We start from the raw sequence: 24,433 nt of genomic DNA on the forward strand, positions 1-24,433 counted from the left end.
CAAGTAGAGTTTTCTGAGGGCTCATGAAGCGCTCCAGGCAGGGGAGTGCGTGCCGCAGGCCTGGCTGTGTGCTGGTGGGTTTGCGCTTTAGGTTCAAGCACAGGGCATGAAAGCACCTGGCTGTGGGCTGTGCTGGAGAAGTAGGCTCCAGTGCTAAAATGCCTGACCTAATGATTTTCTTGGTGATGGGATACTTTAAGAGGAAGAAATATTAGACCTGCCTCTTTCAAGACCACTCTGACTGTGGGTAGAGGGTGGGTGGGGGAGAGAATGAATCTGGAGTCCCCGCAGGAGGCCGTTGCAATAATCAAACCAAGGGCTACTGGGGCCCTGGATCAGGGCAGAGAACGGGCTGTGCTAAGGGAAATCAACTGGATTCTGGTAGTGTTTGGAAGGGATGGCTAAGGGAGGAGCAGCGGCAGCAGGTGACCTTGAGTTTCCTGGTTTGGGTAACAGAGTGAATGATAGTGCAAATATAGGACGGCTTGGGAGAAGACAGTGACCGGTGACACTGGCCAGCTTCATTCAGTATGCCCTGCATGCACTCACGGGGCAGGATCAGTTGTGAAGTCTGTGGCGCCCTGTCTGGCCCTGGGACAGGCTTCCCTCTGGTTTTGCCTGAGTCGGTGTCTGAGAGAAGGGCAGTTCCCCTTCATTCACCTTTCCTCTGGCCAGGTTTGCCCAGGGAGGTGAACTGCTTCAGTGTGTCAGAAAACTCCCCTAATTTCTGCAGCCTTCAGATGGCCCTAAAGAGTAGCCCTCAGTCTGACGCTGTCATGAAGCAAGTGACAGACTGATGGGATCTCGCACAGCAGCTGCCCTCGGGAAAGATAGCTTTCCTTGTTCCCGGGAGATCTTATCTAGAAGGAAACCTTGAGATTGCAGTCACTCCAGAGGCTGGGTCAGCAGACTCAGTCCCTCTTCCCAGGAAGGGGAGGTGTTGGCCAGAGGCTACCTAGGACCCACTTAAAACCACAAGGGAAGTGCCTCTGTCCTCCAGAGCTCAAGGGGAGTGCGGAGCTAGACCTGAATGGGGTTGGGGTGTGGAGAGGGATGATCTGTTGGCGAGGCTTCAAACAGGCCCTTTGGGACTGCAGAGCTCTCCGCAGGGTTTATCCGTGCACTCGTGGTGTGGAACAGAAAGCGGCCTGAATTAAGAGCATTTCTTTCTCCTCTACCTGCTCAGGGGAGGCTGTGGCTTTGAGGGTCTCCTGGCCCACAGCAGCCCTGTATATCCTCTCAGATCAGCAATCAAAAGACCCCCAAAGGGGGAAAGTATGCTGTTACTTGCTCTGCTTTGCTGACTCTCCCAGAGGTGGTTCCACTCCAGTGTGCGTGCGTCTGGATCACTTGGGGCTTAGCTGTGTCGTTACCTTGGGTGCAATCTATCCAACAAGTTCTCTTCTGATGTACTTAGGTGATTCTCTGTCTTTTGCCCTTCAAACAAAGCTGAAGTGACTATCTGTATACATGTGAACTATGTATCTGCAGAATAAATTCTAGAAAAGGGGTTGCTCCTTCAAAAAGTACCTTTTATTATTATTATTTAAAGAATTTCCAAGCCCCCTTATAGTAAACTGGAGCAGCCTGCTTTTCGCCTAGCAAGTGAAAATAATGTTTTGGGGTTGAGGTCCCCCTTCCTGAGGGGGCTACAGCCCAGGGGTGGTCATCCTCTTCTGGCAAATGGCAGCCTGACTTGGGTGTGGTTTAGACCACTGGGTATGGCAGTATACAGGCCTGATGAGTCAAAGAAATTCCAGTTGTTAGAAAGCACGAGGTAGCAAAACTGAGAGGGACTCTTATCATTCAGAATAGAGCTGTCCCCTGTAAATGTGTTTATATACTGCCATCTACTTGACAAAAGAGATAGAGGATCTTTAGCCTTTAGGGAATCTGTGACCCAAGGGACCAAATGGAAGAGAAGGTGGCCTGGACATTGCCGTGGGCACTGTCAAGAGCAGGACTGGTGCGCCTGTCATTTGTCTTTGGGCTTAGGGCAGAGGTTGTTCAAGGTGTGATAAGGGAACAGCAGGTGCTTTTAGGGAGAGACTCAGTTGATCCTCTTGGGAGAGACCTGGGGACTAGTGTAGCCCCAAATCCCGTGGGGCTTTTGGAACCCCAGTGCTGGCACCTGCAACTCTGGAGAGCAAGAGTCCTGCTCCTTTTTGCGATGGATAGGGGGCTTCTGCGTTACTGTGTCTGGGGCAGGTTCTGCAGGGTGTGTTCTTTTCTGACTCCTCTCCTGAGGTGGCCTGTCCTGAAGGAACAGAAGGAAAAAAGCTAAAAAACAAGGATCCCCGCTATCTTCCAGGTCGTCGGCTAAGCACTCTGTAGTACATATTGAATCCTTCTCGTTTAAGGAAGAGGGTTATTTCTCTTACAGAGGAGAACCCCTAGGCTCAGAGGGGTTAAACAACCTGTCCACTGTTACACAGCCAGCAAGGGCAGAGCTGGATTTCCGCCCTGCACTTGCGTGACTCTGGAGCCCATACCATCCCATTCCTCCATCCTGGCCAGACTCTGGCCCCAGGGAGCCCAGCCACATGGAGTCTTGGACTCCTAGAGCCACAGAGCTGGAAGGGACCTGATAAAGCTGAAGCAATCCGCTCTGCCAGAAGAGTGGAAACTGCTACTGCCTAGAGACATGTCCCTCCCGCCCTGCCCTGGGAGTAGTGGATTAGGAGACTTTCAGCCACCATGTCAGTCTGCAGTTAAGGGCTCAGGCTCAGATCACACCTGGCTTCAGAACCCAGTTCTGCCACTTCCTAGATGAATGACCTTGGACAAGTCACTTCCTTGTCCAAGAACTCCAGTTTCCTCCTCTATCAAGTGGACATACACTTCTTGCTGCAGAGGTAGGAATGAGGATTAGACCCGAGGTGTTCCTGTCTAGAGCAGGTTTAGCCTGGTGCCGGGCCCACCATCAGGACTTGGGGGCTCACTCTAGTGAGAGGCCCAGGCGGGGGAGCTCTTGGCTGGCAGGTCTGTTTGCATCCCCAAAACAGCATCATGAGCCAGCCTCCAGGTCTCCCGTTTGAATGGCTTGGTGGTCCTCCCAGCCCGTATGGATACCAGGTGGCAAGCAGGGAGTTCCCTGTGTTTACAAGTGTACCAGGAGTGGTGATTTTGTCCCTTCTACCCATGCTCTCCCGATGTAGCCTGGGGTCAGCACACAGGCCCCCGATTCGGGGCACTTCCCCTCACACTCTTGTTCGGTGCCAGGCTCCCTCCCTCCAGGAGCTTTCCCTGAGGCCCGCCTCCCCCTGACACTGCCGTTGTGCCCTTCACAGTCTGAATGGGGTCAGAACATTTTTAGATTTTTACAAATTATTATAGTAGTCTGTGGCAGAATGGTTAAACAGTGTGGCAGAATATAAAACAAAACTCTCCCTCCTCTGCTTGGGCCCGTAGTTGTACTGCCTAGAGGTATCCATTGTTAAGTTTCTTCGGGAAATTTCCTGTGCATAATCAGAAGTGTGTATAGTCTTTTTTCCCCCCAAGTGGAATCGTATTATACAAATAGTACTGCATTTGCCTTTTTTAAATGTGATGTGTCACGGACATCTTTATCTATCAGCCGGTGTGGCTTCAGTCTTCAAGCTGCACAGGATTCTGTTGTCTAGATGGAACGTGACCTAGTGAACCAGTCCCCTCTTGGTGGACATTTAGATTGTTTTCTATCTGGGGAAGGGGGTGTGTTTTGATTTTTTGTGGTTTTGTGATTTTTTTTTTTGCTGCGATTAATCTTTGTGAATTTGGGTGAGTGTATGTATAGGATAAACCCCTGGAACTGGAGTTTCTGTGCCTGAGATGTGTGCACTTCCTTTTACATTGTTGGCTGTCATTTGATGCGTGTCATCTGAGCACCTGTCGGGCCTGTGCAGGGTTCTCAGGTAAACAAGACCCCGCGCGCTGTCTGGGGAGCTCACCATCTCCAGACACAAGCAAGCACATGTGCAGTGAGCGTGTGCTTGCCATCGCATGGACAGTGTCTGTCCACAGTGGTCTGTGGCCCTGGGGCGGGCCGTGGCTGGCCTCTCGGGCTCAGAGCAGGGGAGGCCCTTGTGTCTGACGGCCAAGTCTGCCTCTGCAGCCTCGTCCCTCTGAGCAGCCACAGCCAGCAGCATTCAGCAGAACTGCAGAAAGTGAGCTGTATTGTTCCTTGTCAGAGTTGTGAGATTTAATTGAATTTTTGATAGAGGCACTTAAGGAAAGGCAGTTTGCTAGCCCCAGTCCAAATTGCCTTTCTCACAGGATGATTGTGGTGATTTTTGCTGTTAGAAACAGTGTAAAGAGAGAGAATCCCAGGCACCTGGTCCTGGCCTGGGCTGTCCCATCAGTTGCTCTGGAAGTCTGGGGTCGGAGGAAACAGCATTTGTCTGGTGCCTCCCGCACTCGGGCTCCCGGCAGGTGGCAGGAAACCCTGTGTGGGGCATTGCTGTCCCTCTCCTCAAGGTGGGAGACCCAGAGCAGGGAGGTACGTGTCCAAGGCACACTGTGGACATGAAGATGGCCCCGAGACTCAGCCAGCCCTTCTGTACTCGCTTGCGGCATTCTCCTTGCCTGATGGGGACCGTTGTGAGTGACAAGGACCTGAAGTCCAATGGGACACTGTGGCAGGCCTTGTTCATGGGCTAAGTCACTGCACAAAACAATAACTGATCACTTGCACCGAGGGGCCCCCTATCGTGTGTTCATGCTAGGGTCCCGCCTAGTTGTAGGGAGGCTGGCATGACGGGAGGGCTGTCAGTGCCTCAGTCTGCCATCACTGCGCATGGGGGAAGCCCCCTACCCCACACGAGCCAGGAGTCCACCAGAATGTCTGCCAAGCCAGTGCACCGCACTGCTTCCCAGGCTGCTTCTCTGGGTGGGAGGTACCAGGGCAGCACCACTGAAGAAAGAGCTATTAAGTCTGTCCCTTCCTCCTCCAACACCCCCACACAGTGACGGATTATGTGTTGTCACATCAGCTGCTTCCGGAGGCCCTTGGGAGGAGTGAACTGGTGGCAGGGCTGGCAAAGCTGCCCTGGATTCTGCTCTGGTGGCTTTTAGAGTGACTGCTGGTGAAGTCCTGTGACCCATCCACAGGAACTGGTTTCTTACGCCATCTATCTTGGCCCCAGAGGGGCCTGTTGGCCCCCATCTGTGTGCCCAGCCCTGGAGCCTTTGTCCCAGAACCACTCAAAGGCACAGCTCCTGGTCAGGGGCCGTTGGCCTCCAGTCTGGCCCCCCAGCCTTCACAGAGGCCGCAGAGGTGCCCAGTGAGGACTTCCTCCTTCTCCTTGGGGCAGAGGGGTGAGAAGGGACATCGCTGGTTATGTAATCGTGTGTGTGTGTGTGTGTGTGTGTGTGTGTGTGTGTGTGTGTTGAGAGAGAGAGGCTTTGCCTCCTGGAGGAGACTAGAGCTGTACCAGGAGCTGCAGATGCCGGGCCTCCTGTGAGCAGCGGGGTCTTCAGGCCCTGCAGGCCTTTGGGACTGCTGCACTCAGCCTTCTGTAGTCCGGTGAGGGGAGGCAGCGACGGAGGACTGGGGGGGAGCAGCCCGGCACAGGGCCCTCTTTCTGCTGCCCCTCCCACTTCCCACTGGGCTGAGTCACTTCCTCCCTGGCTGCTGCAGGTACTCTCCCACATGGCCGAGAACAGGGCTGCAGGGGGTGGGGTTCGCCCAGGCAACAAGAGGGAGCTCAGGGCAGAAGCAGCAGTTCCCTTGGTACCCGCACCCCCCCCCCCCGCCAGGCTTCCTACCCCCGAGACAGTGAATTGCGGGTTTAGAGAGCAGTGTGATGTTATGTGTTCTTGACACACTGGAGCTATACATATCCTGCGTTTTAAAGAGGCACAGAACCAGCGCACGCTGTTCTGGAACACTGAAGATGACAGCGCAGGCATGGATCTTTGTCATCGGGGAGCCCAGGCTGCAGCAGGGATTACTAATCCTCCTCCCCATCTCCTCAGCATCCACCTGAGCTCAGAAGCAAATGGCTGCCAGGGGCTTCCTGGGGAGATTGCTTGTAGCTTGCAGCTGCCAGGAAGAAGGTTCCTGCCTGCTTCAGAGACGGCTGTCACCCCACCTGAAAGGAGGAGCCCTCAGACAGAGCCCCTTCCTGGAGCAGAGGAGCACTGGCTGTAGGCAGCCTCTGCCCCGCCCATGAGCTGGGCCAGGATCTCTAGGCTTTGACTTGTGGGCAACACAAGGGAGAAATCTTTCCTTCATAAAGTTGTGAGACTTAAAGGAAATCTAGGCAATAGTAAGACCAGCTCCTGGCAAATGACAGTTAAAAAGGCGTTTTCCTGGAGAGACTTGTCACCAGGAAGGTTACTGCAGCACGCAGCAGGGAACGCTCACCTTTCACCCGGCACAGCCCGGCCACCACCAGCCACAGCGTCCTCTCTGGTCCCTTGGTCATCCCACTTTTAAAGATGAGGAGAAAGGCTCACAGAGTGGTGGTGGCTCTCACAGAGAGTTGGTGACTACTTCAGGGTCACAAAGCAAGTGAGTGAGAGGAGCTGAAATTTGAAACAGGGCTACCTGACCCCAGAATTCACCTCACTCTTCCAGCTGACATTCTGGGAGAGCTGACATTCGAGTAACTGGTCCATGGTCCGAAACACTCAGTTCCGTACATTCCTCCTGGTTCCGTGGGTTGCCTTCGTAGGTGGAGAACGGGCCTGTAGGGAGGTTGACGCTGGCGGAAGCACCTACCTGTGAGTGTTGAGGTACGGTGGGGGTGGCTCCCAGGGTGCTAGGGTCAGGGGGGCCGTGGAGGACACTGCCTTGTTGGCTGGTGGGAGGGTGTGTCGGTGGCAGGACACGGCCCTTTTCTCCAGAGGACCCTGCTCAGGGGGGCCTGAAACACCTCCTTCTCCAGGGACAACATGGCCCCTCTCTCCCTGTTCACCTGCAGCTGTCTGGCTTGGCCACTCCCTGATTCCAGAAGAGTGCTTCTGAGGAAGTCCAGAGGCTACTGTCCGTTCTGCGGTCAGCGGCACTCCTGAACCACAGCCGATGACAGGTGGAGACAGCCGCTGGGGGACAAACAAACCAGTGTGGTCAACTAACAATGTGTGGGGTTCAGCATTGGAGAACCTGTGTTCACACAGGTGACCTCTGTCAACAACTAGCCAGAAGGCTTTAAGCAGTTCTCAGAGTACTTCTGAGCCTGTTTCTTCTTCTAGAAAATGTGTTCTGGAAGCAGGGAAGCAGTCAGTTAACAACAGTGTGTTTGAAAGTGCTTTGTAAGCTGTAAAGCCTTGTGCAAGAGTTCGTCCACGTGAGGGCATGGGCCTCGCAGTGGGTTCTGAGCCTGAAATTCACCGTCCAGAAAGGGGCTCGGGGCGTGTGGCGGGAGCCAGCAGTGCTCTGCTGTGGACGGGTCTGTCCGTAAAGCAGGGCCCACCAGTCGTGTTGGTTGGAGTGCGCCTTCAAATCTCCCCCTGCTCACCTCGCTTCTGTCGAGTCATTTCGAGTGTGGCCAGCTGAAGACATGCTGGGCCAGAAGTTCTCTTTTCGGGGGGAAGTGAGAGTGGTCGGAATGTTTCTGACCAGCAGAAGAACCTTCACACTAGGACGTGTCTCTGGTGGAGGGGGCCGGCCAGGCCAATCCTCCCAAGCTCCCTCATCTTGCCCGAGAAAAGCATGTCTTTGAGCTGAATTCAGCAGAAAGGGGGCGGGTCTTCCCCGTGCCAGTGAGGGGGTGGGCCCGAGCTGCACACGCTGTGCCCATTCCTCTGGGGAGGCTGTCACCAGCAGCCGGCACTGTCTAAGCACCACCCCTGGCAATCAGCTAGCCCAGAACGCCTTGCCTCAGGCATCCAGACATTTCTGACAGGAGACTTCCTGGACAAACTTCCTAGCACCGCTGCTGCCCCTAGCTGGTGGGCCATCCATCCTTTCTCCTGGGTCCCACTCTAACCAACCTATAGTTGGTGGTCTCCAGCTCGGCCCCCTGCCCCAATATGGGCTGTAGTATCTTCTGGGTGCACAACAAACAGTTCCACACTCTGTTTTCCCACTCAGCAGTTTGCCAGGCACTGGGCGGGGTGCAGGCAGGCAGAGGTGAGTTGGGGTTGCTCCCAAAGGAGCGCCTATAGACCGGGGTAGGAGGTCATCAGACAGGTAAACCGATGGGCATAGCACAGTGGGAGGGGCCAGAGGTGTGCTCAGGTGTTGTGGGAGCTGGAGGAGGAGAGGACTTGCTGCAGAAGGTGACAAGTGAGGACTGAGGGAGAAGGACAAACCAGCCAGAGAGGAGGGCGGGGCAAGGGTGTGCATGGCACAGTCAGGGAACTGTGAGTCATTTGGTGTGGCTGGATTTAGGAGGCATATAAGGGCAGTGACGCTGGAGAGGTAGCCGGGTCTAGCCAGGCTCACTGAGGAGTTTGTTTCTTCCCAAACACCACGGAAACATTGGAGGACCCCCACAGCAGAGGCAGACAGATACTTCAGCCCCAGGCCCCCCAGCAGGGGAGCAGGTACAGCCTGCTGGAATCTGTTGTCCAGCCCCAGTTACATGGGTAGCTGGTAGCCAAGGTGGGGTCTTCTAATGCAGTTGTTCCTGCATCCTTCTTGATCAGCCTCATGGGGAGCAGTGTGCTCCATCACCTTGAACCTGGGGCCAGGAGAAACCCTTTGAAGATGTGCTGCAGAAAGACGCCACCAGGTGGCAGGCCTGGAGATTGCACAAAGGCGTTTTCCCCACACCCCCAATGCCACCGCCCCCGCCCCTTCCCCATTCCTTTTGCACAGTGTTTGGGGTGAGGAAGGAACGGGGGCAGTCAAGACTGAACTGTTCATATCAGGCTGGCTCTGCCCAACAAGCATGAGATTCCAGGTTCTGCCCTGCGGTCCGTGTACCTGCCAGAAATCCCCCGAACCTGTGACTCTGGACAGCATATTCCTCCCGAGCCTTGGGACCATTTTCGGAAGGTTGCACTTTCTCCTCTGTCTCCAGGCACCTGAGAGTAAATTACAGACATCACGGCCCTTCTGTGCCGAATGCTAGCATCTGTCATCTAAAAACAGGGACGTTCTTCTGTGTCCTGTGTTATTCCAGAATGCAGTTTCCAAATTCAGGAAATGGAACATCGATGCAATACTGTTAACTAATGTACATTCATATTCAGGTGTTGCCAACTTCCCAGGCATGTTCTTTATAATGCACCCCCCCCCCAGGACAGCCCATCACGTTTACTTGTCACAGGTCTTCAGTCTCCTTCAATCTAGAATAGTTCTTCAGCCCTTTTTTTTCTTATTTTTTTAATCCTCAACCAAGGACATGCTCACTGATTTTAGAGAGCGGGGGAGGTGGGGGGAGAGAGACAGAAACATTGATCATTTCCCCTCGTAGGCACCCCAGCTGGGATGGGACCTACGTGCCGCTCCAGCATGTGCCCTGACCAGCAATCACACCTGCGACCTTTCGGTTTACAGGTGGGCACTCCAGCCCACTGAGCCGCGCAGGCCAGGCCAGTTCTTCAGCCTTTAAAACACTCTGGCATTGATGTTTTTGAAGCATACGTGCCTGTTGTGTTGAATGTGCCTCAGTTTGGATTTGATTAATGATCAGGACTAATACCTTTTTGGTAAAAAAAAAACAAAAACAAAAAACGTATGTTGTATCCTTCTAAGTGTATCATATCAGGAATAACATGTCAATTTGCTCTGCTATTGGTGGTGTGGTATTAACTTTGATCATTTGGTTAAGTGTCAGCTTGCTTTTTCAGTAATTAAAGCATATTTATACACAGTGAATTTCACAGATCTCTTAACTGTACCATTCAGTCACTTTGACAAATGTACATAGCCAGAAGTTATGTCCTTAGGTAGTACAAGTGTGTCGGCCCAGTGTGTGTGCTCCGTCCCCCTCCCCCAGTCCTGCTCCAGGACTCTTGGACTAGAGGTACTGGCTCTGAATTCCATCAACTGGATCATAATGGGGGATCGTTTGGAGTGGCCTCCTCCTGCTGGATGGTCCCTCACTGTGCCCCGCGTTGATAATTGCTCGCTGGTGCCCCAGCCTCTGCTTCCCTCAGAGACCAGGGAGGAAAACAAGACCATGAGGTGCCATGTGCCTCTGCCCAAACAGGAGGTGCTCCCCTCAGTCCGAGAGTCAGCCATGCTCCGCCCTCTACCACGGGCACAAGCGCCCGGCATTGCCCACAGCCCCCTGCTCCTCTGCAGCTCAGCCAACCCCTGGCCTCTTCTCCTCCCCACACTGAGCTGAACACATCACTCAGGCTGGCCATCAGACCCCCTGCCTGTAATCTCAGGCCAGCAGACAGCAGGTTCAAGGTCTTTCAAACCTTTAGTCTGGTTTCTTCTGCTCCCTGCCTCCCTAACTCGGTACCTAACTGTTCCCTTCTTTTTGGGCAGGAGAAATTCAGAGCTACCGTGTTTAAGCTAACAGTAGCACATACAGTTCGTCAAGTGTTTACAGTGCCGATGAGGTGCTCTGTGTGGGCTATCTCTTATCCTTAGACCAACTTAGATATTGTGTACCATTTTGAAGATCAGAATAAGTAATTTGTCCGAGATCTCATCACTACTAAGTGATGGTGCTGGACTTTGCACCCAGGTTTGGCTCACTCCAAACCTTGCTCTGGCTCAGAGGTTCCCACCCAGTGTGGGTTATGTGGGGTAAAGGGCAGTCCCTTCAGCCTGAGGCACAGGATGGGGCCACACCTAGGACCCCTGGAGCCCCCAGTCCTTTCACCCCCAAGCGCTGTACAGATTTTCTCTTTGTTGTGACAGGAAAAAACCAAGGCACGTCGCTCTAACCACTTTGTTCTGCCACCTCCATGTCCTATGGGCAGAGACACTCTGCCCTCTTCCTGGGGTCTGCTGTGGGTCTGGACACAGAGTCCCTTAACAGGTGGGATGGGTGGGAGCTCTGTGCACGCTTCCAGGTGCCAGGTGCGCTGGACAGAGGTGCAGGGCCCTGCTTTCAATGGGCACTGCCAGAGGTCAAGTCCAGAAGACAGAAGCCTGCACAGCTCAGGAACTTTTCATCTGTTTTGTTTTGACAGCCAGGGAACACGGGGGTAGGATGGGGGCTGCCGACAGGCACCGCGTGCACATGGATGGCGTCAGCTCAGTCTGATCCTGTGGTGTAGACACAGCCCTTCGGCTCCTGGCGGGAGCGCAGAGAAGCTGCTGTTGTCACACACACAGCCAGCGCTGCCCTACGCCGAGGTCTGCTGTTTGCTCCTCGCGGGGACTGCCCGTGCACTCTGCCTTCACCTGTTTGGTTTGCAAGGTCACCCACCTCTCCAGGAACCCAGAGCAAAAAGCCTAGGATGAGGTTGAATGCGGGAATCGCGCATGTGAGCAGGTGCCCCTCGTGTTTGTGGGGAGTAAGAGTTTGCTCTGGCTCTAGGTGCATGGAAGTACCCACTGCCTGGGGACACACGTCTGTGTGCCTGCCTGTGGGGAGGCCTGTGGGGATGCGGCTGGTGCGAGTGAGGGGCCCTTCCTTGCCCTGGCCAGGCTCTGACTGCTCTGTAGTTGGGTGGTGCCAAGGAAAAATTGAGCTCGGGAGGCCTCAGTACCGTCTTTCTTTGCAGCCCACCTGCTTTTAGGGTTGGTGGTGCATCCGCCATGTAGAACTATGTGCCGCCACAGTGAGCCCTGCCCTGCTCTACCCCACCCAGCTCTGCCGTACCCTGTCACACTGCGCCCCTGGACTCGGCTTCACGGGCTTTACAGCCCTATGTGTTGGTAATAGCCTGGCCTTCATTGCCTTCTGGGAAAGCTGGGCTCCCCAGCTTTAGGGTGACATGACCTGAACCCCAAGACGACAGGGTCGGGCGGGCCTCCTCCCTTCTGGTGGCTGTCATGGAGCTAAGGCCCTCTCATACTGAGGACCACGATGTGCTCCCGCAGCTGGGCCAAGCAAACAGAAGCCCCGGCTTTCCAGAGTGAGGAGCGCAGCCTGCAGGAGGCAGGGCTGCCAGGCTGGGCTCTTTCAGCCTCCATCCCTCAGCCCCACTGTTGCCTCACTGAGCTTCCCGTTGGGTCCGGGTTCTGAGGAGACCAGCCACGATGGGAGGACAGCACACGGGATACTTGACAGATGTGAAGCTCCAGAGACTTCCAAGCCACGAACGCTAAGTGTCTGGGGAGCGGAGCAGTGGGCCCAGGAAACACCAGCTGAGAGCCGCCCCTTAGCCAGCCTGGACCTGAGGACCAGTGTCTCTGGAGGAGCCCAGCCCCAAGCCCTTCTGAGACCAGGAGAGCCAGAGCTGCCACATGGCAGATCTCACTGGGAAGCCAGGATCCCTCAAAGTGGCCTCCCCCGTGGGAGCACTTGCAGGTGTGCCTCCAGAGGGGAGCACTTGAGGAGGATTTGAAAGTGGGCATACCCTCGCTGTGCGTCGGCAGGGGAGGAAGTCAGGAGGGTCTATCCTCAGGAGTCTTTGCTCACCTCACTGGTGAGCCTGCAGCAGCTTCCTCTTTCCCAGGCCTGCCGCCTCACGCTGCTGTCTTTGCTTCCGCCAGCTCGGGTGGCATGAAGGGATGCTCAGGAAGGGAAGCAGCCTTGCTGCCTCTCCCCTGCCAGCAGCATCTTTTCCCTCTCTCTGCCCGTCTGCTCCCATCCTTCTGTCTCCCTACATTTTGGAGCAGTTCCCGTGCCGTTTGCTTGAGTTGAATCTTGAGTGGGGTGGGTGGGGTCAGGCTGAGCCCACTCATTGTCTGTGTCGCAGCTGCTCCCAGCAAACTGTTGTCTAGACCAAGCCTGTGCGTAGGCGCCGAGGCAGCATCTGCACAGATATGGTGAGGCCCTCGAGGTGTTCTCCAGGGAACCAGGAGAAGAGGGAGGCTTAGGGCTCCAGGAAGAAGGAGGCTAGGGCCAGAATGGCATGAAAGCAGCTTACCCACCAGGGCAGGGGCGGCTTCTGCACAGGGCTGCTGACCTGGTAACAATCATCACCAACTGGAGGGAGGGCATCCCGCCATTCACAGAGCATCTGCTGGGCCTGGCACTCAGAGAGCAATGTTCTTTTTTTTCTCATGGAATTTTTAGTCTAGTGGTGCAAAAAAGACATTAAGCATATAAGCATACAAATAAATACATAATCACAGAATGCAGAAAGTACTGTGCGTGAAAATATAAAAATTGCAGGATACCAAGTGAGACTAACTGGGACCCACTGGTGGTGGGGATATCAAAGACGGCTTCTCTGAGGAGGTGATACTTAAACTGAAAGGGCTGCATAGAAGTTAGCCAGGCAGCCCTGGCTGGTGTGGGTCAGTGGACTGAATGCCAGCCTTCGAACCAAAGGGTCACCGGTTCGATTCCCAGGCAGGGCACATGCCTGGGTTGCAGGCCAGGTCCCCCAGTGGGGGCCATGTGAGAGGCAGCCACACATTGATGTTTCACTCCCTTTCTCCCTCCCTTCCCCTTTCTCTCTTTATCTAAAGGGTAAATTAATAAAAATTTTAAAAAATATTTTATTAGTTTATTTATCTTTAGAGGGTAAGGAGAGAGGGAGAGAAACATCAATGTATGGTTGCCTTTCATGCGTCCCCTGCTGGAGGCTCGCCTGTAGGGAACCAGCCTGCAACCCAGGCAAGTGCCCTGACTGGGAATCGAACCGCGATCCTCTGGTTCACAGGCCTGTGCTCAATCCACTGAGCTACACCAGCCAGGACAATAAAAATTTTTTAAAAAGAAAATTATAGAAGTTTAGGGCTGAGTGTTCGGCCCCCTAAAGTTCCGCTCCCGACTCAGCCATCAGGTCCCTTAGATATGGCCTTTGCCCCTTCTCTGGGTTACGTCTGTCTACTCCCTGCTTCATATTGTACGTTCCAGCAACACAAACGGCTTGGAGTTGGCTGCTGGTGTGCCATCTCTTACCTTTGTATGTTTGCTCACCAGGTCCCTCTGCCTGGAATGACCTGGCCCCTCGCCTGGCCCACCCCAGTAGCACCTCCCCTGGGAAGTTTCCCCTGAGCACTGTCACCCACACTGGGCCAGGACCTCTCCTCAGGACTGGGCAGCAGACCTGCCCTGGGCATCCCCAGGACCCGCTGCCTTCTCTGCGGAGCTCATCTGTGTGCATCTGTTCCTTGCACCCCCTGAGGTGCTAACTGGAGAGCTGGAAGGAGGGACTTTTTTTTTCCTTTTCTTTTTTTTAAATTCATGTCCACAGGTTAATGTCTCCTAGAATCTGGCTCCTCTGTCAACCTTTCTTTAAAAAAAAGATTTTATTTATTTTATTTTTTAGGGGGAGAAAGAAGGGAGAAAGAGAGGGAGGAAAACATTGATTTGCTAGTGGTACATCCATTGGTTGCCTCTCCCACACCCCCTACTGGGGACCTAGCCTGCAACCCAGGCATGTGCCCTGCTTGGGAATTGAACCAATGACCTTTCGGTTCGCAGGCCAGCACTCAATCCACTGAAACACACCAGCCAGGGCTCAACCTTTCATTTTAACCCTGGGAGTGGTCAAAGTGGTCACAATTTGCATTAGTATCCTTTAATTGGCTCCTAAATGCACAGTATGTTTTTGTTTTAAAAGAAATTAAAGAAAGTGTTGAAAATTGGAGAAAGGGAAGAGAAAGCAAACCCCTACATCATTGACAACTTTGGGGTGTTCTTCCAGCTGAGAGGATCTCAAAGTCAAGGAGACTGGAGAGAAGAGGGGGTCCTCAGGGCAGTAACCCACACATGTCGTGGGCATAAGAATCCCTCAGTCCTCACATCCATTGTGCCATTTTCTGGGGCCCACACCCTAGATATCAGAGCGTCAGGGGTGGGATGGGACCCAGGACTCAGCACGTCAGGCCACTTGGTGATTGGTATTTGGGGGGAAAGCCTCACTTTGGGAATAGTCAGTTCCAGGCCAGCTCTCCTCTCTGTGGTGGTCTCTTGGGGACCCCAGTTTATATCTGCACAAAGCTCAGGGTTCTCTGCGTTTGACTAGCCCCTTTGAGGCAAGCTGGCTGTCCGCCTCAGTAGCCTGTACCTGCTACCTTGAAGTACACTCACCTTGAGTCCCTAATTAATCCCAAGTAAAGAAGCCCAGGCTCTTTGTCACCAGGAACCTTCAGTGCTCCTCTGGGAGGGGGAGGAGGAGGCAGCGGCAGCAGTGGCGGCGGCAGCAGCTGTGTGACGCATCGCCAAGTCAGAGGCTCGGAGGCTGGGTTAGCATAAGGAAACTCGCTGACTTGCTCAGTGAGAGGGGCTCTTTTCTGTCTCATCTAGAGCTGAGGATGAAGCGGAGAGCATCAGACAGAGGAGCTGGGGAAACGTCGGCCAGGGCCAAGGCTCTAGGAGGTGGGATTTCTGGAAATAATGCGAAGAGAGCTGGACCTTTCATCCTGGGTAAGCCTCCCCCACGCCCCCACCCCCGGTGAGTAGGAGTGCTGGGGGTAGGGGCCGGGCACACTGGCATCCTCCGTCTGGCCCAGCTTCACCACCTTGACTACAGTCTTTGTTATGTCAGTGGAAGATCTGAGGCCCCAGGTCACCCTCTACCAAGAGTCTCACTTTTGTTGTAGCTACACCAGGCTTAGATCAGCCTCAGCTGAGAGCTAGACTATCTCTTCCTCCCAGATGCCACCCACAGGAAGTACACAAGCTGCATTAGATTCCAGGGGGCCATCATCCAAGGTATTTTTTGGACCATTTCTTGGAGAGCATAATTAACTTCATAAAGCATTTGGTATAGCCCCTGAAACTTCTTGTAAAGTTGGCACAGAAATCCTATAGAATCAGGTGTTTCCAGTGGTCCAGAGGAGCATCGGGGTCTTTCTGCATGTTAGAGGCCCAAGCAAGTCCAGGTTGCTTATGCTCCAGGTTGCAGATTAGGTGGGCTCTGAAGACCCGACTGCCCTAGCAGCCAGAGACCAGGTGTGAGTTTTGCCGGGGGAACAACATCTGGACTTAAGGGCACAGGGTCATTCCAGCTCCAGTCATCTAGCAAGGAGTTTAATGGTGCCCACTCCGTGCCAGACCCGTGCTGTTTGCCAGGGACCCAGCAGTAAATAAGACCGTCACGTTCCTGTATCACAGAACCTAACATTCTAGTTGTGAAAAGAAACAGTAAACAGCACACAGATCACCACTGGGGGCAGTAAGTACATGGAAGCAAGCAAATGAGTCTATATGAGGGGAAGAAGGGCCTGGAGATGGTGCAGACAAGGGAGGTTCTGTATGAGCAGGTGACATGTGAGCTGACAGCCGAGGAGAGAAGGAGCCAGCCTTGGGAAAAGCATTCCAGACAGAACAGCTAACTCAAAAGCTCAGAGGCAGGAAAGGGTTTAATATCCTAGGAATGAAAAGGCCAGTGAAGCTGGAGTATGGGGAGTGGGGTGGGGAAACAACCACTTAGAAAGATGGATAGGAATCAAGTCATGCAAGACTGGGGAGGTCAAAAAAGGGGGTTTCGATTGCATATTAGGGGCAGTTGAACACTGTTAAGGGTCTTTACCGGGACAGTGACATGGCGCCCTTACCTGCCTTAGGTTCTCTGAAAGCTCAGGCAGCGTGCTGTCACAGGGCGGCAAGTGGTGGGCATCTGCAGGAGTTCCCCAAAGCTGGTGCTTGGACCCAGGCCGGTGGCTGTATTTTACCGCCCAGGGATCCTGTTACGGCTGTGGTTTCCCAGATTCTCACCGGGAGTCACTGGTTCAGAGGGGCAGGCTGCACGTGGGAGCTCTCTTTGACACTGGCTCCTCAGAGTCCAGCTGGCTCCCACTGTTGCAAAACTCCTCTTTCCGAGCAATGTGCCTGTAAGAGCCAGGTGCGCCTCAGGCAGAGGTGCGCACAGACCCTCCGGTCTTGGCAGGGAGGCTGTGAGAAGGACTTCGTGGGGTGAGCTCAGTGGGTGTGAACTGTGGCACCCGCCTGCAGAGAAGGACTAGCCAAAGACCACGTGGTGACATGGGGCCACGATAGACAGAGCTTCTGTGCTGTAAGCCAGCTGCTTTTCCTGCCGTAGGTCCCCGTCTGGGCAACTCCCCGGTGCCAAGCATTGTGCAGTGTTTGGCGAGGAAAGATGGCACAGATGACTTCTATCAGCTGAAGGTAAGCAAGACGGGGGGTGGTTGGCATACTGGGGGCTTGGGCCAGCCTGTCAGCCCGGCTCCCTTTTCTCCACCTTCGCACCTATACTTGTGAGCAAGAGTGGCACCACTTCTTCCTGAGAAGCAGTCAAGTTCACAGCCTCTCTCTGAACAACTCTTGATTTAATGAGCTTTATCTGTGCATAAATTACACTGCTGTCACATTAAGAAAAAATGTTCGCTTCGCAGGTGCATGTGTGAGTGTGTGAGCAAGTGTTGCATGGTAGTACGTGATCTCCTGCTTTTCCTGTTCTGGCCATTCTGCTCTGTAAAAGTAAGGTTTTGGGGGTTGTTGTTTTTTTTGTGTGTATGTGCCTTCCTAAAGATCCTTACCCTTGAGGAGAGGGGGGACCAAGGAATAGAAAGCCAAGAGGAGAGGCAAGGCAAGATGCTGTTACACACCGAATACTCTCTGCTTTCCCTCCTCCACACGCAGGATGGTGTGGTTCACCACCACGGGCTCTTCCAGGTGAGTGGCTGCCTGTCCCCTCCTCTCCCTGTCCTCCCACCTCGGGTTGGCACTTGCTGGGGCCACGTCTGTACTTACCCTTGTGACCCCTGTGTGCTGGGCACATCAGGACTTGTTGGGCCCAGTGGGCGGGAGGTCAGGCTGGGCCAGCCCTGCAGTTCTCCCAAGGTGGCAAACACAGTGCAGCAGCAAGGCACATCGCTGGCATCTTACAGCCTTTCTTTGCAAAGCCACTTTTCTGAGAAAAGAGGAAAGCAGGAAGTCATTTGAAGACCTCGGGCTCTTTCCACTGTGTTGTCAGGAATTGGCCAGGCCGGGATGGAAGGGAGGGCAGAGGGGGAGAACAGACACTTGGAGGCACCTCGGCTGTTTGGGTGGCAACAGTCTTTCTGCCTGCCCAGGCATTCCAGTTTGTTCAACAAGTGCCCCTGAGCCCTGTGCTCTGATGTTCCAGGTCCCCAAGGAAAGGTACTAATTAGCAGCTTGTACCCTGAGAAGAGTCTTCCTTAGGGCAGAACTGAAATTGTATCTCCAGAAATAAAAAAGCGGGCTCACGTGCGCAGGAGGTCTCCTGCTCAGGACCCAGCAGAGTCTCTACAGCACCCTCAGCCAAATACTGTGGCCAGGGCTGCCTTGCTTGGACCAACCTGGGGCACGAAAGGCAGCGCAGTGTCAGGGAGTGCGCACAGGTTTTGGAGCCAGCAGTCCTGGACTCAGGTGGTACGACCTCCCGCACGTCACTTAGGTCCCCAAGCCTCGGACTGCTCTTGCTCGGTGGGTGGGGAGGTGAATGAGGAGGGTGTACAGTGCATCACGCTGCCCCTGTGCACTCTCATCATGGCGGGTATTTCAGGCAGTAAAAGTCCTTATAAGCTTGATTTCCTGGAGTAAAATGAATCAGAACGCCTCCCACCCCCCACATACACCCCACGGAGCTCTTTATTCTCAGGTTTGCCATCGCAGGCCAGGCAGCATCGTTAGGCAGTGCCAGCAATTAGTGTTTCCCTTGCACGTGAGGTCAAGCTGAGAGTGATGGTGAGTTCTCAGTACTTCATTTCTGCCGGCTTTCAAAGCTTGGTCTTGGCCTGTGTCGTTTGGGATAAGAGAACCTGGGTGATTCGCATTTCTAGAGTCATTTACGTGCCGGACTCTTTCTTGGCCCTCTGGGGAAGAGAGAATAAGAAGTGTGGATAGTCAGCCCCTAGGAGTTCCCCAGAGGCTGGGAGTGCCGTGGAAGACCTCAAGCTGGTGGGATACAAGTCCCCATGTTGCACCTTTTTTTGCGGGGGAGGGGGTCTTACTTGGAATAATACCTCTTCAGCAAGGAAATGGGTCCAGAACTTCCAGCCGCAGTGTTGGTAACAGCGTCCACCTAATGAGCCCTGGCTGGGGTGGGGTGATCGCTTGGCCTGGGCTGTCTTATTCCCAGTAACCTATGAGGTAGAGGTTACCAGCTCCCACTTGCAGGTGAGAAGCCAGCGATCAGGTTCCACATCTTAGATAAGGAGGTGCCGGAACTTGAATCCAGCCGTCAGGGGCCAGAGCCATACTCTTAACCACTTGTCACGTGACTGCCTAGGAGTGGCACTTCCACACGAAAGCAGTTGTCTTGGGCGCACAGAGCACTTCTCATCCACCACCACGGACATTGGAAGGATGTGCACAGTGGTCATTGCTGGAACCCTGGAGAACCATGGACAGCCTGTGCACTGGGCTCAGGGGCCCTTTGGCTTTCAACACCCAGCCCTGATCCAAACCCTTTGCGTTGGGATCAAAGCCTGAAGCCTTGACCTGAGCTGCTGTAATCTCATCCCCAGCTGGGCCTGGCACTGGTACATGGGAAGCCAGGCACCTGCCGAGCGGCCCGTGCTGCATGCTTCCCAGGCCTCAGGTCTCCACCGTCCACATGCATGCAGGCTTCTTCCAGGCTCCCTCATTGCTGTGTGTGTCCAGCTCCAAAGGAGTGTTCTGACGCCCTGGCCCCAGCTCCATCTGCCCCCTTGCCTCCCAGGACCGCACCTGTGAAATCGTTGAAGACACAGAATCCAGCCGAATGGTTAGGAAGATGAAGAAGCGCATCTGCCTTGTCCTAGACTGCCTCTGTGCACACGACTTTAGCGACAAGACCGCTGACCTGATCAATCTGCAGCACTACGTCATCAAGGAGAAGAGGCTCAGCGAGCGGGAGACGGTGGTCATCTTCTACGACGTGGTGCGCGTGGTGGAAGCCCTGCACCAGGTGAGGCTCTGCCCTCAGTGGGTCCTTCTCCTCCGGCCTGAGAGCACCTGGGCCCCACGAGCCACAGAAAGCCGCCTCCCTTGCTGCTGCCGAGTGAAAGCAGTGCTATCGCGCCCTCACCTGGCTGTGCCTTGCGGCCTGGAGTGGGCAGAAGGGAAGTGCCCGGATGACGTGTGCGCCTGGTGACACACAGTGCTGCAGGCCTCAGCCCACCCTCCTGGGGAGGGGGTGCCCAGACGGGCAGCTGAGCAGAACCCAGAGCAGGGATTGTCCATCGGCTGAGAAGCTAAAAATGAGTCGCCCATCTTGGGTAGTGACTGTGAGGTACCCCCTGGGGGTGGCCACAGCCTATCTCTGAGCTTCTCCTAGGATTGGGGTGTTGGGTACCCCAAAGTCCAGGTCAGGAGAGTCAGGGGAGCCCCTTACAGGCACAATTCCATGGGCTGGGCCTTCAGACACGGTCACCAGGGTCATGAGCGTTCGTCTCTGACTCCAGATCCAGGCAGATGCGTGGTTGTCTGTTTTCATTTTGTTTTGTTTTTCAATAAGATGTTTGAGAGATGTGGGGAGAGGACTGGGTTCCCCCACTGGCTGCTGTCCTGAGGGGGAAAGAGCTGGGAAGCCACCCCGGGTGGGGCAGAGACCGCCACGTCTCACCCTGTTAACACATGGCTGACAAGGCCTTAGAATGGCCCTGGCCTGTCCGTGGCTTACAAATCAAGGCAGGAGCCTAAAATGTGCATCCCGGAGCCTTTTCCTGCCTTACAGGCTGGGCCTGACTCCAGCCCTTGTTCACCTTCATGGCGTAAACCACACGTCTGTTATCTTGCAGAAGAACATCGTGCACAGGGACCTGAAGCTCGGGAACATGGTGCTCAACAAGAGGTGAGGTCCACTTTCCTCTCATGAGGCAGCCTTGCGGTGGGACAGGCTCTCGAGGCAGCCACCCCATGTCCGGCGGTGTGCCCGCAGGGGTTCTGACTCAGAGCAGCCCACTCTCTCCCAGGAATCCCCGTGGTGGGGGCGGGATGCCTGCCTCTCTCTTTCGCCTCGTGGAATATGGTGGTCGCTAGGGGGAAGAGTCTTAAAGGCCACAGACAGAGCTCTGGGAAGAATTTCAGAGATCCTGCCTGGTCCATTTATTGGTCATGCCTAGTGAGTGCTTAGTAAATGACTATAAGAATGAACAAACGGGTAAAGGAGTGACAGATGAGCAAAATAGGTCAGGTTCCCAGGAAACAGATCCAGATGTGCATGCAGGAGGTTAGCTGGGTCGAGCTCTCCAGGGGAAAGGGGCGGGGCTGGGCAGAGGGAGGAGCCGAACTCTGGTGTAGTCCTAACAGGGTCTCTGCCAGGAAGCTGGCCCTTCAGATGTCCCAGATTATAGCAGGGGGCACACAGCCCTGTACCGCCACTGTGGCCGGCCAGCCGCTGGATGTGGGCCCTTCCCAGGGGTGGTCAGAAGCCCACACTCCCAGCGGCAAGGGGAGAGTGCCTTGATCATGGTGGCTCCCACCAGTACCCAGGGCACCAGTGGTACCTCAGGGCCCCCGTGGCAGGGGGAATCATGAGAGGTCCTAGCCTCAAGCTGTCACCCTGCTCAGGCAGAGGGTCTGGGCCAGCAGAAGGATGCGCCATCGTTCCAAGTGATCTGGGGCAGCAGTGGAGGGACACCAACCATTCAGAGCCCAGGTCAATGGGACGAGGGCCCACTCTGTATATCTCAGTCCGAAAAATGCAAGGCTCGCCCTCCAGCCCCCTCCTGTGAGCCTCTCTGCCTCTCTCCCTCTCACCCCCGGTGTGGAAGTGGGTTGGAGGGCCTACCAATGACAGGCAGCACAGACCTCACAGCAGAAGAGGTGCGGTGGGTGATTTGTTCCATGATGTGGTCACCCATCCAGGAAGGGCACTGTCCCTATGGAGTGGCCAAAGCCACAGCAGTCACAAGAAAAGCTTTGGGAGGTGGGCCTCTGGGGAGGACATGAGGCACTAGATCCTGCAGGGCTGGCCCCGGGGACGCCCCGGGAGGGAGAGGGCTGTACTCAGCAGCTCAGCCCACCTCTCAGAGCTCACTGCCTGAGGGACACCAGCCAGCAAGCACACATCACTGAACTGAGGACTCATGTGCAGGTGCCCGGAGCCCGCAGAGTGGGGAAGTGATTTACCCACCCAAGTCAGTTCTCGAAGGGCAAGTAAAGGTTTGCTGGCCTGACCCTGTTGTGCTCCGAGGGAGGAGAGAAGAAAACAGACACACCCGAGAGAGTTAGGGAAGCCCAGACGGGCAGGACTTGGGGCTCAGACCGGGCTCACGGCCTGGCATTGCCTTCTAGGTGTCCTTGTGACCTGAGAGTTTGTTCATTGGATTATTTATTCACTGATCAATTCATTCATGCTCAGCAAAGCTGCTAAGGTGGCCAGCACCTCTGAGCTTTCATGTCCTTATCCGGAAGAGTGGAAATTATACCTTTCTGCTGATGCTGGCCATAACCGGAAACTGCCTCACTGGGCTTGGCCCCTGTCAGTGCACCCCCATGCCAGACCAGCAAGGGAGCAGGGCACCTTTGCTCCCCTCTGGAGATGAGGCTCGCTTGTGTTGAGTAGCCGAGGGTGTCGTGGCGGGGGCCCAATCTGAATTGCTTGAGGAGGGCAGGTGTCAGAGAGCAGCAGGCATCCAGCCCCAAGGGGGGGGGGTGCTTTAGCGTGGGAAACACAGCACTGGCCCTCTGTGGGACGCTCGGTCAGCACTGCCTTACTCTGGACCTCAGGCTCACTATTCACAGAGACGGGGCACGTGTTTTGAGTGCTGAGGTCCACGTGGCTGCAGAGCCCATGTCCTGTGCCGCCTTCCTGGGAGCCGCTCGGTTGGTTTCAGCAACACCCCGAGGCTGTTAGGGAACTTGCACTCCAGTGCCCTGGGCCTCCTCGTCTCCATGGTGGGTTTGCTTCTGCCTCTCACTTCTCTAGGCCCCCTCGGGTCTGGGAAAGTCACAGCCCTCTTGAGTAACCCAGTGTGGCTGCAGCAGCTCATGCGTGCAGCCACACTGGGTTGCACGCATGAGCAACCTCGGTTGCGGAGTGCCAATGCCATGTTCAGACCCTGTGTCTCGGCTGCGCTCCTTTGCTCTGATAATCCCCTTTTTGTGTTGGAGCGGACAGAGGTTCTGGCCTCTCACTTGAGTCACGGCTGTTCTGGAAAGGGGCAGGGTGGTGTGGTTCAGACAGACCTGACTGGGTGTCGGGGTCCGCCCGCTCCGCTCGAAGTCATCCTCTCTCAGTCAACCTGGAGGAGCTCCAGCCCCCTGCTGCCCCTCAGGCCAGGCCCTAACTCTAGCTGGAGGCCTTGTCTGGTCCTCCCAGGGGAGGAAACTGGGAGGAGTGTTTGCCAGGCAGTTGCAGTGACAAGTTCACTGTGCTTTGGATGGAAGGCCAGGGCTGAAATCTGAAATCCCCTTTTGGGGTTATGTGAGGTTTGCTTCGGGTTCCTCTTCCTCCTTTCTTTTTGGGCAGGCAAGTTGCACATCAAGTTCCTAGAAAAGGAGAAAAACACTGTGGTAGCCCAAAGGGCCATAGCTGAAGGGTGACTCACTCAGAGCGGATCCTGCTGACACAGAGCTCCCTCCCTCCATCTCTCACCTCCCTCTCCCCCTCTTGCCAGCGTGAGCCTGGGGGGGTCTGGACTCCCAGGGATCTGTGTGCCACCCAGCCAACTTGGGCAGGATAGTGTCGCCAAGCTTCAGGAGGTCTCGGAGCTGGCCATGTGGTTTCCTGTAGGAGAGACTCCAGGGTCCTTGGCGGGCAGAGCAATGCAAGTCAAGTGGACCCTGTGCCCAGCCCTGCAGAGTCTCAGCGAGTTTTCCTCCAGCCCCCGTCCTGCCCCCTGCACACAGGGCTGGCAGGTCCTGCTGCAGCATTGAGTGGAAGGCTCAGCCACACTAGCACGTGGGCTCCAGGGCCTGGGGTCACCATGTGGCACCTCTCTCCCGCTGCCTCAGACCTGGTGTCTTTCCCAAGATGTCCTATTGGTGGCCTCTGCCCACTGTCGGAGGATGACACGCTTGTCCAAGTTAGCAGTTACTAATCAGTGACCATTCACCCGGCCCTGGGCTCAGTGCATTCCCTGAGATTAAATTTTCCTTTGTTAGATCCTAACACGGTCCTGGGAGTTAGGTGCTGATACTTTCACTGGTTTATAGACGAGGGAAATTGAGGTTTAGCAAGATATTAAATTACATGCTCAGGAGCACACAGCCAGGAAGTGGGAAAGCCAGTATTGGAAGCCAGGAATCTGACTCCCAAGCCTACCAGACTCCCCCCAAGTGGTCCTCTTCCCTGTGTTTTGAGCCTCAGAGAACCCCAGCAAGATGCATGGCCAGTCACCATGGCAACCTCTGAGCGGGGGAAGACAGGCAATGCTTCTGCTCTGTGGGGACCTTGCACTTGAGAGGCTGAGCTGTCTTACGGTCAGGACCGACTGTGAGTGGGCTGTTCAGAGCTGGCAGTCCACCTCTTGACGTGCCAAGACCCTTGGCCTGCCCCTTTGGGCTCTAGCACCCTGGGGGCCACCAGTCTGATTTCTGTGGCATCTGACCGGGCGGGCCTTTGTGGAGAGGAGAGCCGACATTTCCTTTGGGAGTGCAGAGGACAGACTGGCTTTTGT

The 24,433-nt window shown here is 55.0% G+C and overlaps 1 protein-coding gene across 4 annotated transcripts in view; it reads left to right on the top strand.

Moving 5' to 3' along the window:
• Window positions 1-24,433, top strand: part of STK40 (serine/threonine kinase 40) — a 36,076-nt gene that overhangs the window by 3,366 nt on the left and 8,277 nt on the right. The window contains exons 1-6 of one of the 4 annotated variants that reach the window (XM_037032470.1): window positions 15,246-15,326; window positions 15,911-16,077; window positions 16,945-17,030; window positions 17,394-17,537; window positions 19,549-19,776; window positions 20,609-20,661. In XM_037032470.1, the coding sequence (XP_036888365.1) occupies window positions 17,457-17,537; window positions 19,549-19,776; window positions 20,609-20,661 (362 nt within the window). In that variant the 5' untranslated portion in view covers window positions 15,246-15,326; window positions 15,911-16,077; window positions 16,945-17,030; window positions 17,394-17,456. Of the gene's footprint in view, window positions 1-15,206; window positions 15,327-15,910; window positions 16,078-16,944; window positions 17,031-17,393; window positions 17,538-19,548; window positions 19,777-20,608; window positions 20,662-24,433 lie in introns of those variants that run through there. The other 3 variants (XM_037032467.1, XM_037032468.1, XM_037032469.1) reach the window with 3 other exon arrangements.

Source organism: Sturnira hondurensis, unplaced genomic scaffold, assembly GCF_014824575.4.
Source record: "Sturnira hondurensis isolate 20B ecotype Veracruz unplaced genomic scaffold, ASM1482457v3 Scaffold0021490, whole genome shotgun sequence".
Lineage (NCBI taxonomy): Eukaryota > Metazoa > Chordata > Mammalia > Chiroptera > Phyllostomidae > Sturnira > Sturnira hondurensis.